This window comes from Microsporum canis, genomic scaffold, assembly GCF_000151145.1.
Source record: "Microsporum canis CBS 113480 supercont1.3 genomic scaffold, whole genome shotgun sequence".
Taxonomy (NCBI): domain Eukaryota; kingdom Fungi; phylum Ascomycota; class Eurotiomycetes; order Onygenales; family Arthrodermataceae; genus Microsporum; species Microsporum canis.
In genome coordinates this window covers 445,041-457,739 of record NW_003299167.1, presented here as the reverse complement: position 1 = coordinate 457,739, position 12,699 = coordinate 445,041, and the positions used below count along the sequence as shown (strand labels likewise).

Below are 12,699 nucleotides of genomic sequence, written 5' to 3'. Positions count from 1 at the left end.
AGCACAAGTCAACGGAGTAATATCTACATCGTATTAATTGTCACGACCCCGGCTCTGCCCAGCAACAAAACGTGGCCGTTCCCTCCCCCACGCCCTGCATGGGCTTCCCTCGTTTCCTCCCTTTTTTCCCCCCTTTGCTCCCTTTCCGGCCGCAGGGAAGACGGCGTAGGAGAGACGAAAAGAGCCAAGATGAAGAACCGAAAGTGGTAGAAGGGAATGGACATATCATAGCATTACTATCTAAAGGGAACGACGGCGTGGTTTTGGCATCGCGGCCCGTTGGCTATCGGTTAGCGCCATCAGTACCGACAAGCAAGCGATATATATGATATTCTATATTTGTGAAAACTATAGACGAGGATGAACGGTCATCGTAACCTTCTCGATACGATGGGACCCTCGTTCCGGATGCAACCCCCAGTAGCATCCCTCTTCGCTCTTCTTCCTGGAGCTCGCAAGGGGGACAAGACACGCAGAGAAGTGAAACGAAGCATCTGTTTCACCACTACGAGAACGAGAACCATATAATATACGCTGGTCCGCGGTCGTCCTTCTGTTTTCTCCTCGTCCTTCGTTATCTCCGGGTGGCGTTGGCCATGGTCAGCGTACCGAGCATACGGAGCACATATATATATATATACACTACTATCTGTGTATGAACACTTCGCTGAAGAACAAGCATGAACAAGCATGGAGAAGCTGGTCTTCAGCAAGGCGAGACAGTTTGTCTTTGAAGATCTCATCTTAACTAGTGCAAAAAGTTAGCTCTCCCGTCGAATTACCCAAAAGCCAATTATTAAATTACTTAGCCGACCTTCGTTCGACTCTTTTCTTCTCTTTGGTGGCCATCGATCCATGACCCCTGGTGGGAGGAGAAGACAACTCTCCTGGACTACAGCTTATCATCTCCGAAGCCCCATCTCATCAACTCGACTCGAGGGGGGCGAGGGTTATATCATATCTGTCCAACGATCGGCTCGGGAAGAGAGAGAGCGGGAGAGAGCAAGAGCACAGATGGCAAAGTCACCTTCGCTTGGCTGGTTCGCTGGCTTTGCTGCAGAGAGTAAGGTTCAGTGGAGCCTGGCAAGGGATAAAGACTCTTCTCATGGAAGCCTTGGAAAACGAAGGAGTGGAGATGGGTCGACGGCAAGAGGAGGCTGAGAGCTTGGCCGGTCTGGAGTACGAAGAAACTCGACTGTTGACATACATAACACCTGCTGCAAATCATCGTTGATATTGATCACAGCAGAGAACGAAAACGAATCAACACGCCCAACCCCATTCATGCCAGGCGTCTTGTTCGTCCTCCAGGTCCACGTCACCCGTCATCTTGTTTTCTTTCTTTTCCCTCTTTCTCACCGATGGCTGTCGTATGATGGCCATTTCGTATACTTATCCTATAGATGGAGATCTTTGATCGTTAAACGATAACGGCATCGCGGAATTGTCATCGCCAGTCAGACCAGTTTAGTTTTCTACATCTTTTCCCTGTGGAAAATGGCTTTGTTTGACTGATATAAGACATTTCAAGCATAATTTTGACTTCCACGCCGTGCATCTTTCGCGTGTGCAGCTTCACATGGACAAAAGATGGTTTAGGGGTTTATGCTGTGTACCCTTAGGAAAGCTTGCATACGAAGTATACTTCGTACATGCAGTGCCGACCATCCATCATCCAGCGCCTTGGATGTATATCAACTCGATAACGAGGAGCCACGCATTGGTTCAGCTTCCAGGAGATCATCTTCCCCAAAGAAGCATCGTCAACCAGAGGAGAGTAAGAAAAAAGTGAAAAAAGGAAACAAAAGAAAAGAAAAAGCATATAATATATCTCGAATTGTTTTTATTTTATTTCTGTACAGGTGGCAATCCCCGTGCAGATCATTCATCCATTCTATTTTCCTTTTTATTGTCTCCCCACCGAACCGTTCTTGTCAATGGAAGTTCAGAGACCAACAGGGAGAGTTCTCTAGCTGCCGTTGCTCTCTGTGCTTCGTATCTTATAAGCATGGCTGAAGGTTGTGATGGCGGGATGATACGTGCCAATGGGTATTTACGGTTCAAGGGTACGATGTACACCATACAAGCAGCCGCATGTGACTGCACACCTGCCCAGCAGAGTTATGATATCTCTCATCCACACACCACCCACTTCGAAGTCGAATTGAATAGAGCAGAAAGATGATAAGCATATCTCTTTCTATACTATTGAATGACCAGCATGTGCGGAGAGTAACTGTAGCCTGGTACAATAGAAAATCGGCTGACAGCTGGCTGGCTGGCTTGCTGAGGCGACATGCATATGATGCATCAATCTTTACACAAAAATGCCATCCGAGGTAGGCGCCAGACATGGAAACTGATCGAGGAGTACCGAGGATGCGGCAGTCTCCCTGATTGAAACATTACGTATAATACCCCAACTGCCCCAACAAGCGAAGAGTAGAAATCCTTCTCCCAAATGTCAAAGAAGAGGCGTTTTTTTGGGTTATGGTGGAAGAAATATAGTTTGCCATGCTTGGGGTATACATATATATTCTTACTCTCGGGCACACTTCCCTTCGGCCCAGCACTAGCCAACCTTCGGAGTTTTGTGATAAGTTGGTGGTCAAGAGATGAGAAAACCCGTGCGGCTGACCGTGGACCTTCCCCCCCCCCTTTGGTGATGGAGCCTCCGGGGGAGGAAGTAAATAGTGATGTCATTTACTATTCCGTACCCCAAAAGGAAAAGGAAGGGAAGGGAAAGAAGAAGAGGAAGAAAAAGGAAAGAAATGGCATCGAATGGTAGACAGAGAAGAGTATCCATCTATGCACCAAAGGCGTTCTTCGTTTCACTGAAATCATGTTTCTGACTGGGCAATGTCTGGAATCGTATGGAGCATAATTACTTTTACAGCCACGCAGCGCTGTTGTCAATAAGGCTTGATAAATCAACTAGCTTCATGAGGGAGGAGGCGACTCCGATTATACGATCCCGACGGGGAGGTCAGCGCACAGCGATGGGCAAGCCCAGGAAACACTATATCGGCCCGCGATACTCCAAGGGGGGTTGAAAACCGTCAGCCCATTCGATAGTAGATTTTGCCTTTCCGTACTATATCGCTTAGCCCCCCAAAAAGAACGTCGTCCCGTCGTACAGGGACTATTTCTCAAAAGGCTTTTTTGTTTTAGCCTATTTCTGTTGCCTTGGAGTTGAGAACTTTCCTTCTTTTGCAATTGGCTGTATATTACGAAGTATACACCGACTGGTGGTGGCGCCGGCGACAGCAGTCCTCTACCACAGAGGGATACGGCTGTTCATCATCAGGATCAGATAACATGTCGTGGCACAGCGGGTAGTTAGTTATGCATGATCTGAAACGTCAAGTTCTTGGTTAACCGACATACATACGATTACGACGAGGAGCGCTCACTCTCTGAGAGAGACTTTCTCGTTACCCTTTCTTTACGTACATACTATGTAGTATTACTTCAAGCTAGCCAGCATTGATCTGAGGATGATCTCTGCCTAAAAACGCCAGTTTACAGCTTGATACCCAAAGTTGAATATAATCTTCGTTCGAACAGTCCATACAGATGTCCTCAGCGCTTGAAGGCCTCAAAGTATGGTTTTTGATCTAACGGCCAGGGGTATAATCTCCATGGCTTCTCAGTAGAGAGGTATGTACATCCGTTAGCATTCAGATCCGTCCAGACTTCAAGGGGTAGGGTTAATGGCACTAAAGAATGCACGGATTTTATCCCACATGTTTTAAAAACATATGGATGCAGAAATCCTTCGACCCCCTTCCCTCCCCATTATTCAACCGGATATAACCACCTCTTGTTTTGGGGGATGCTTCGGCAGTGGAGCATATATTATGTAAATTCTTCTCGCAATTACGGCTCACAACCTTGCAGTGGACGCTCATTGCAGGGTAGAAGAAGGTTGGATTGGGTCATGGACGTCAAACGCTGCCCACCCCCGCGTTGAAGTCGAGGATATGAGGGTTTGTGAGCGGGTTTCTCGGCTGTCCTGCGGGAGCTTGAGGCGCACCAATAGGTACACACTATTCTTCATCTTTTATGAAACGTTCATTAATCATGGAACGACCGGGGAGAATTTTCCTTCATGGTGTAACTCTTGCCTGGAAGCTAGATTATAAGCATCGGAGGAGTTTAGGTCGATACAGTGGAGACTAGAAGTACAAAGTCAAGATTGATCATCTCGGGCTTTTGTGGTAGATTCACCCGGAATTTGATTTTCATATTTCGCCAACAGGAAAAAAGGAAAAAGGAGGAGTATACCCCTTTCTGTCTACCTTTCCCAGAGCAGAACAGCGCGGCACCTGTCGAATCATGTGATCAATAGCTAGTTAAGAGATATCGTTACCACGGCCCGCAAAAGAATAGGAAATATTAATATCAGAGTCTTCTGTAAGCCCAGGTGAGGTTCCTTGCTTTCGGGGACGCCAATGGCCGTTGTGCAAGAGGTATGTATGCCGTGGGGATGATTGGAATAATAAGCCCGATGTTATCGCTCAGCATTCTCTCTCCAGGGTGATTTATTAGTCCAAGTCTGGTAGATCGGAAAATTCCGGGCCGCGATTGCTGGTAAATGATGCAGATGGGATGGATGGAGGAGCTTTGGAATAATAATTGTAGTTGAGGAGTGACAGCGGAATGAAAATCATCGAGAAGGTTTCCTAAGTGTAGCGTCTTGTGATGCCGCCTATCCGCCCATTGCATGCGAACGCCATCAATATATAGAGTAACTGACAACTAATGTAGTGGGTTAATGGATGAAAAAAAAGTAATGGGGCGTGGCTGATCTATGTCCAAAGGTTGAGGCTTAGGTATCAATAGTTGTTTCCATAAATTATGTATGGGTCAAATCACGGGGCTTGTGTAGTATTTAGGAAATGACCATCAGTCGATCTGGTCTAGCATAGCTTCAAGCGATCAAACTCTGCAAATGCATCATCGAGGCACTTGACCACGTCCTCATGCGTTTATCAAAAAGCCTTCCGGTTGTGAAACCGGTTTTTGGGACACGGGGTCTGCCGAGGGATCACCATAGCATAACAGCATACTATGTACCCTTCCAATATTCACTAAGAGTACCCCGTAAGCCATCCATAGACCCAAGCTCCCTAGTTGTTGGCAGTTGCGTGGTCTGGTCACACGGACAGCTGTGCCTTAGCTCCGCTCGCCACGAGCTAGCGGTCGGGTACTCTGGCCAGTATATGAAACGTGCTCTGATACAGATATATGTGATGCAATGCGATGCAATGTATCTGCTAAGTGCTGAATCATATGCCAGTGTACGGATCTGCCATAGGTATAGAATCTGTCTATTGGATGAAGCTATGTCGTAACCCACATATTGACGGGCAGGGGATCTCCCACATCATATATCGTACATGCTGTGGCCAATGCGCTGCTTCTCCCGATTCATATAGCCGTTTCATCGCGGTGGGTAATCATTAAGGCCTGTGGAGGAGAGATGGTATGCATAGTTTCATATGCAACATCTCGTCATCTCCGGGAGAAAACGGCAGCCGGCACAGAGGGCACCAGGAAATCCCTGAACATGGTTGTGAAGGCGGAAATTTCCTCAAAGGGAGCCACTTGGCAGTAAATCTGGGCCTTGAGCAGGAACGCTGGGGCCAAAATGCACAATGTTCCTGACATGTTGACTCAGATTTCTGCATTTCGCTGTAGAATTCCATAGGGGTAGTATTTTATCTGGCTATCGAGCCTGGTATGTAGATATACAGCTCATATTATAAAGGATATCATGGTATAAAGGCCATTAAGGTGTGATATCATATCTGGATTCTCTGTCAAGCAAAGTGTACCCGATTGGGAATGGAAACTACCTGGACTGGATATACCATCCACGTATCGTATGAACATTAACCAGTATCTCATAACCAACAGAATAAATTACTTTTTGGGTATTTAGTATGTAAACTGGTTAAAATTTCATGTTTCCGCGATGAAGGAGTTATCTCTGAATACTGGGAAAGAGCATCGAGTAACTGCCGATTGCCAGCCGGGTGGATAATTCGCTCATCCTCCAGGAGCCGTCAGGTAGACACGGGGGGGCTGCTTACTCACATCGAAGTTCGTATAGTTTCGTTCTTTTTTTCGATGTGAAGTTCGTTTGATCACGGGGAAGACATGTAATGCAACAATCCTTCCATTTAACCAGTTACCCGGTTCACAAGTGAGGGGCCACATAAGTTCATCTTAAGAAAAAGTAGCTAATGATGATATTTGCCTTACATAAGGGCCCGGATCATTCAACCATTCATCTTCTACAGCTTTCCGTGCCTAGGAGATGTGGTTGTGGAGGGGGGAGGTTGGCAGTTAACCTCTCCGGCGTACCAAGTAGTGCGAATATGCTGATCTAAGACTGCTAACCTTCATATTGGCCCCATTACCCACGACGCCGTGCATATTTAAGCGCCGAGGGCGGAAACATGACAAGGAGCGAGTTGGGTATTTCGTCAGAATGACTCTGTGTAAGCTCCTCAAGCCAAACCCAGCTAACGAGACACCTTCTTGGCCCTAGGCTAATGGATTGATGAAAGTCTAGGACACTATCCACAAATAGGACTGAAACGAAAAGGCAGAGCAAAAAACAGATCGTAATGACACATAATCAAGGGGGTAGCAGAACCCGATTCCAGGTTGATGCAGGCCAGGCTCGGAATGCAGCATGAGACACCCACCTCCGGCAGGGCTATAGATAAGAAATACTGAGATAGCTCGCTCTCCCCACGATGTAGGGTTATTCTGATGGGTATTTTTGGGATAGTGTCGACGTAGTTGTGGTTTTCTTTGCAGTCGAGAGACGTAAATAGTAATCCAAGATGGCAGTGCTCGATCGATCGGTCGTTGTGGACAAGGGGTCGTTTTGGGTTACAAGGATGACAAAGCACAGCCTCTAAAAATCTAAATATAGGTTCATCTTTCAACGTCGACTCTCCTCCTCCTGCAGGGACTTACATGCGCAAACCCCATCGTGCCTCTTCAAAGCACGTCGACGGACATCTGCTGCGTACTGCGTATTGTGTCTATTTGTCTCTGGTTATTTTTGAGAAGGATGGTAATAATAAAAAAAAGTAAATATAATCCCTACCATTACATTTGTCCTGCCTGAGCCTGTTTACCAGCCCCCTCGGCTGGCGGGGTCACTGATCCGGCTAAATGTTGAAAATGAACATCTAGACATACAGAAACCAACGTTTATATCCTAGAAATAATACCAGCCGACTGGTTGGCCACTAGATTTGCAAGGAAGATGATTATCAATAATAAAAACTTAATCATTTCGTTGATAATCCACCCCACCGTCTCGCTACTCGTCAACTCCGGTCACGATTATTCCCACGCCTTCTGCCAATAATGTTGAGTTTTATTTTGCATGGGAGCATTGATCATAGCCGCTTGTTTCATGCAGACCACTGCAAAGAATACATCTGGGGCAGCAGACTAGCCCCCTTCCCAGGTTCACCATGTTCCTCCAATAGTTAGAGAGCGGATGTCATTGCAGACTGACGGACCAACCAGCCTCTGGATTAGGACCACCACTGCCACATCTATTTTAGAATACTCCGTACATTTCTCTCTTCTTCATGACATAGTGAAAGAGGCGTTCTGCGAACCTCCTGGTACTTCTGCTAGCAGGTTTTGTATTGTATCATCAATATGCAGTACCTGCAGGAGAAGGAGACTGACTGACCCTCGTAGAGCTACTTCTTGGCTTTTTGGGCTCTACTTTTCTTTTCTTGTCGTCCAACGGTCTAATGACGGGGGTAACATTAAGACTCCCAAAATTCAAGCAAATCAGCTGCGCCCTCTAGTTCATTAGCTTTTTTGTCCCCTCGTGTGAAGCTCTATTATTGTAAAGTCGTATGTATCCCGCATTAACCCCTCGCTATATCCAGGATTCTTTTCAGAGACTTTGAGGAACCCTTAACCCCCATTTTTACTCTGTCACATCCCCTGGCCGCCGTGGCTGGAACCCCTGTCCCGCATTAAAATCCGCAGTACAGGATATCACTACCGTTGCATGCCCATTGGACGAGGGCTGTAGCCTGCTGCTCCGGCCTGCGGGAGATCTTTTAGTGCGGTTGTTGACAAAGCTTCAAGGATTGCACAGATGCAAATGTAGGTATCGGATGAACATGGGCCACATTGCTTGGAGACTGCAACCCTGTCTAGATATGGAGGTCTCTCTAGATTTAAGACGGGCTTCCTCTCCCAAGAATTCAGAAATCATTATCACCTCTCATCGTTAATTTGACCGTACAGTTCACTCCCATTACCTACATCAAGGCAGTCGTTCAGTCTCCCCAAGAGTCCGATTTCCAATTATCCCCCACCCTCATCTACATTCCACTATCATTATCACCATGATCATGGCTTTCTACGAAGGCTTACCATCGCTACCTACCATAAACACCTACGCATATACCATGGCTCCGCATCCATATGAAAGCCCCTCAGAATCATACTCGGAATCCTCCAGCCCTGATACCTATGTAAGTAGGGTTCACTCCTCATGTGAGATATAACAGCCTTTCAGTGTCTAACTAACAGCCTCGCAGCAAATGAGGCAAAGCATTAGCCCTTCTGAATCGTCGTCATATACCATGATATCGTATGGTAGTTCTCAGATTCCATACTACCCACCAGCGGAGAAAATCCCGGTGGAATACATCGACTCCACCTCACTAGACTCTGGAGATCGAAGAGATCGAAGAACTACCCAAAAGGGGCAGGTTTCTTCAATGCACCTAGTAAGTTATACCGTTTGACTATTACCATACTTACATACTCACAAGTGCATGGTTTGCAGAGACGCAGAGCTCAAAATCGTGCTTCTCAGCGGGCATTCAGAGAACGAAAGGAAAAGCACGTCAAGGGCCTGGAAAGCCAGCTACAGGCACTCCACGAGCAACACCAAAGTCTACTCCAATCATACAATTCCCAGGCCAACGAAATTGAGAGCCTACGGAAGCGGGTTCAAGAGCTGATGAAGTTGCCAAACAATGTGCAATTCAGTGACTCCTCCACTTCCCCAATCTGCAACAGCTCCTGCAGCAGTTCCAGTCCGGGATTTACAACACCAAACAAATTTGAGATGCCCACCTTCACAACCAACTCGTACCCCACTCCTGAGCCGTTCTACGATAAATCAATCCACGCTACCACCGCATGACGCGTTTTTGGCAAAGCAACAACTTCATATGCTTTAATGGGTGATGCACATATCATAAAATCGGAGGGAGAGCCTTCCCACTACTTAATTCATTTTCTTTTTCTTCACGGGGCCGGCTAAATACCCAATGGGACTATTATTCATTTCTTCCACTCCTTTCACCGTCTGTGCCGCGGTTTGCTTTCAATTATCCTTCATAAACTCTTTGCTACTAATTCTTCCCCCCTTATAGTTGGCACTTTAATATTCGAACTCTTGACCGGGTTCCATTCCTAAAGCTAAGCTTAATTTACTCTCCTATTTTCCCTTTACATCTATTGGGCATATTTCTCTTTGTACCAAGGGCGGAAGAAGTTGATTGCTAGACAATTACTGTACATAATACTAGTCCTGTGTCCATCAAGTGTGTCAAATGATCCTCTAGTTTGACATAATAGAAGCAGGTTATGAACGGTTCCCAGTAACAATAAAACGATATAAAAAGAGATTAAGCTAATGACTTTTGCACTAAGGATGAGTACGTGAAGTCGGTAGTATTTTAGGTGTGAGAAACCCGTGGCTTTCGGGCCTCTACGACAAGCCCGCAAGGGTCTATCAGTCGTATCCACCGAGATGTAGTAGATGGTAGAACTGCAAGTAGCCGCCGACAATTATCTGCAGGCGATGAGATAATCATCACGGCCAGGGGTATTATGTACTGTGATTTGAAAGTCGTGGGGACCTCTGCTGGTTGGGTTTCGGATAGTATCTGTCTTGTAAATTCATATCCCTGGCCAATAACATATTGGCTCCATAAAATTGCCGTTTGTATGTCTCATGGGCCCGGTGACATGGTAACAACTAATATCTAAGGGAAATAAAGAAGCCCGGTTTATTTCCATGTATGAACAGCTCAGAGTCCAGATATCCCAGGCGGACCAACAGAATACAAAGTACGCATAACTCTGCATATGCCAACTCTCTAGGCCCGCATCTTTAGCCAAAGACGAAGGGCAAACACTCTGTACTACGCCGCCTCACTGCAACCCCTCTGTGTCAGTTGACGAAAATACGCCACTTTGCAGGATGGTAGTAAACTAGTGGTAATGGGGGATTTTCCATGAAGGGTCTTATTGACGTAAAATTAGAAGTCCGTTTCTTCCTTCTTGAATCCAAGAGCTGCTGCGCAGTAGACCGTAGGCAGGGTCACGCATCTTGACATGGATGCATATATGTAAGTATATGTTGTTATCAGAGAACAGGTTCAATTTTGGCCCCAGCTTCCATCATGGCCCCCTGTGATTTCCAGGCCAGGGATAACATATGACAGGGTATAAAGCAACAAATCCAGCAGATCCCATTCCTCGCTTATCCTGGAACTCCAACGAGTTGCATCCTGTCTATCCCGCTCACCCCGTCCGCAACTGAATTTTGATGTCTGATGTCTTTCTTCCCTAAATGAGAAATTGCTGGTTTATATAATCATCATTACTAACCATTAAGCACGTGACTATAAGGCGGGGCTTTGATCAATTTGCTAACAAGAAAGAATTTAATAAAAATAAATAATAAAAATAAAATAAAATGTCCCACATTCAAGTTCTATGGGAGTTCTTCTCGCACCACGACTTGTTGCACGCCAGACTTTGAAGAAGAAGTCATCATTTAGCTGCCCACCGTCACTGTCTTTCTATAGGTTCGAAGCAAGAGCTAGATCACCCTCCAGCACTGCGTTGACGCCGTACAGTCGCTTCCATACTCTCGATTCCACCGCAAAGATGAGCGAAATCACCCACCCCACCATTAAAGGTACGTATACACGCACACACGCATATATATATCAGGCCCGTTCCAGATATGAGACGGAGAGGAACCTCTCCAGATGATCTTTCGATTTCAAGTTATTCACGAGTTCTAATAACGTATGCTTTTCTAGATGGATGGTTCTCTGAAATCTCCGACATGTGGCCGGGCCAGGCCATGAACCTGCGGGTCAACCAGATTCTTCACCATGAGAAGTCCAAATATCAAGATGTTTTGGTCTTTGAGAGCAGTGACCACGGCACGGTTTTGGTCTTGGATAATGTTATTCAGTGCACCGAACGAGATGAGTTTTCGTGCGTTGTAACTCCCTCAATTGCTACCTTGATGAGGCGACTGATGCGTTGAGACAGGTACCAGGAGATGATTACCCACCTCGCCATGAATTCCCACCCCAACCCCAAGAAAGTCCTTGTCATCGGCGGAGGAGACGGTGGTGTTCTCCGGGAGATTGTTAAGCATGATACCGTCGAGGAAGCTGTGCTCTGTGACATCGATGAGGTCTGTTACCCCGCCAAACGGCCCCTCTCCCCTTTCTCCGTGGCTCAATTGACACACGAATGATAACACTAGGCCGTCATCCGAGTATCCAAGAAATACCTTCCCGGAATGAGTGTTGGCTTCCAACACCCCAACGCTAAAGTTCACGTCCGTGACGGCTTTAAATTCCTCGAGGAGCAGAAGAACCAGTTCGACGTTATTATCACCGATAGCTCCGACCCCGAAGGACCAGCCGAGGTCTTGTTCCAGAAGCCATACTTCGAGCTTCTACATGGCGCTCTCCGTGAAGGAGGTGTCATTAGTACTCAAGGTTGTTCGTCGCCTCTCCGCTTTCTTCAACGTCTTGCCTATTGCTATCATCTACTTCCCTGCCATGCCTGTGTATCGTGTTTACCCCTCGCGCTTCTGACTGAGGCGATATCCTGACTTCAATCTTCTTTCTTCAGGTTACTTTCCACCAGATTCCCCACCTACGCTTCGATTTCCATTTCTTTTCATTTCTCAAAAAGCTTTCTTCTAGTTCAAATATAAGTACCCCTCCAAAACACTACAGACTAGGCTAACCACCAAAACCCTTTTACTTCCTGGGCGACTCCCATCGCCAAGTATCGCCAGGGAAGTAAAGGTGTTTTTTTTTCTCCGTATAGCTGAAAACCAATGGCTTCACCTCTCTATGATCACCGAACTGAAGAAGCTCATGCGCGAGGTTTTTCCCGTTGTTGAGTACGCCTACACTACCATCCCAACCTACCCATCCGGCCAAATCGGTTTCCTAGTCGCTTGCAAAGACTCGGAACGTAACGTTCGCGAGCCAGTTCGCACTTGGACTAGAGAAGAGGAGGATAAGCTCTGCAGATATTACAACCAGGAAATCCACCGGGCGAGCTTCATTCTTCCCAACTTCGCCCGAAAGGCGCTCGAGTAGATGCACTTGTGGGATAGTAGAAAAGGATAAAATGGAAGTGTTTATACTTTTTTTCCCGTCACCGGCACGAATGGGATAAAATGCCCGGGATAATTGAGGGGTTATATGCTTCAGACGGAACTTGGATATCTAGAAGGACACCCCCCTTTTGCATGGGCTGGTTAACTCAAGAAGAAGCACATACGAAAGAAGGTAGAAGACTAATGAAACTCTCAATTAATACTCTCAACCAATTAATGAGACGTCAGTGTTGTTTGCC

General features: G+C 46.5%; 6 protein-coding genes across 6 annotated transcripts; all 6 read left to right on the top strand.

Moving 5' to 3' along the window:
• Positions 1–855: 855 nt before the first annotated feature.
• Positions 856–1,161, top strand: MCYG_03002 (uncharacterized protein; the record flags this gene model as incomplete). The annotated part of the gene is made up of 1 exon (XM_002847450.1): positions 856–1,161. One exon carries the CDS (start codon positions 856–858, stop codon positions 1,159–1,161), a length of 306 nt encoding a protein of 101 aa, XP_002847496.1.
• A 418-nt stretch (positions 1,162–1,579) lies between these two features.
• MCYG_03001 (uncharacterized protein) lies at positions 1,580–2,185 on the top strand (the record flags this gene model as incomplete). The annotated part of the gene is made up of 2 exons (XM_002847449.1): positions 1,580–1,777; positions 1,799–2,185. The coding sequence occupies 2 exons, from the start codon at positions 1,580–1,582 to the stop codon at positions 2,183–2,185; spliced, it is 585 nt and encodes a 194-aa protein (XP_002847495.1).
• A 276-nt stretch (positions 2,186–2,461) lies between these two features.
• MCYG_03000 (uncharacterized protein) lies at positions 2,462–2,788 on the top strand (the record flags this gene model as incomplete). Its single annotated transcript, XM_002847448.1, has 1 exon — positions 2,462–2,788. The coding sequence occupies one exon, from the start codon at positions 2,462–2,464 to the stop codon at positions 2,786–2,788; it is 327 nt and encodes a 108-aa protein (XP_002847494.1).
• A 2,437-nt stretch (positions 2,789–5,225) lies between these two features.
• MCYG_02999 (uncharacterized protein) lies at positions 5,226–6,393 on the top strand (the record flags this gene model as incomplete). The annotated part of the gene is made up of 5 exons (XM_002847447.1): positions 5,226–5,320; positions 5,377–5,616; positions 5,791–5,946; positions 6,119–6,142; positions 6,276–6,393. The coding sequence occupies 5 exons, from the start codon at positions 5,226–5,228 to the stop codon at positions 6,391–6,393; spliced, it is 633 nt and encodes a 210-aa protein (XP_002847493.1).
• A 2,018-nt stretch (positions 6,394–8,411) lies between these two features.
• On the top strand, positions 8,412–9,214 carry MCYG_02998 (uncharacterized protein; the record flags this gene model as incomplete). The annotated part of the gene is made up of 3 exons (XM_002847446.1): positions 8,412–8,534; positions 8,601–8,792; positions 8,852–9,214. 3 exons carry the CDS (start codon positions 8,412–8,414, stop codon positions 9,212–9,214), a joined length of 678 nt encoding a protein of 225 aa, XP_002847492.1.
• Positions 9,215–10,971: 1,757 nt separating this feature from the next.
• Positions 10,972–12,440, top strand: MCYG_02997 (spermidine synthase; the record flags this gene model as incomplete). Its single annotated transcript, XM_002847445.1, has 5 exons — positions 10,972–11,002; positions 11,130–11,310; positions 11,368–11,515; positions 11,588–11,828; positions 12,163–12,440. The coding sequence occupies 5 exons, from the start codon at positions 10,972–10,974 to the stop codon at positions 12,438–12,440; spliced, it is 879 nt and encodes a 292-aa protein (XP_002847491.1).
• Between the last annotated feature and the right edge of the window lie 259 nt (positions 12,441–12,699).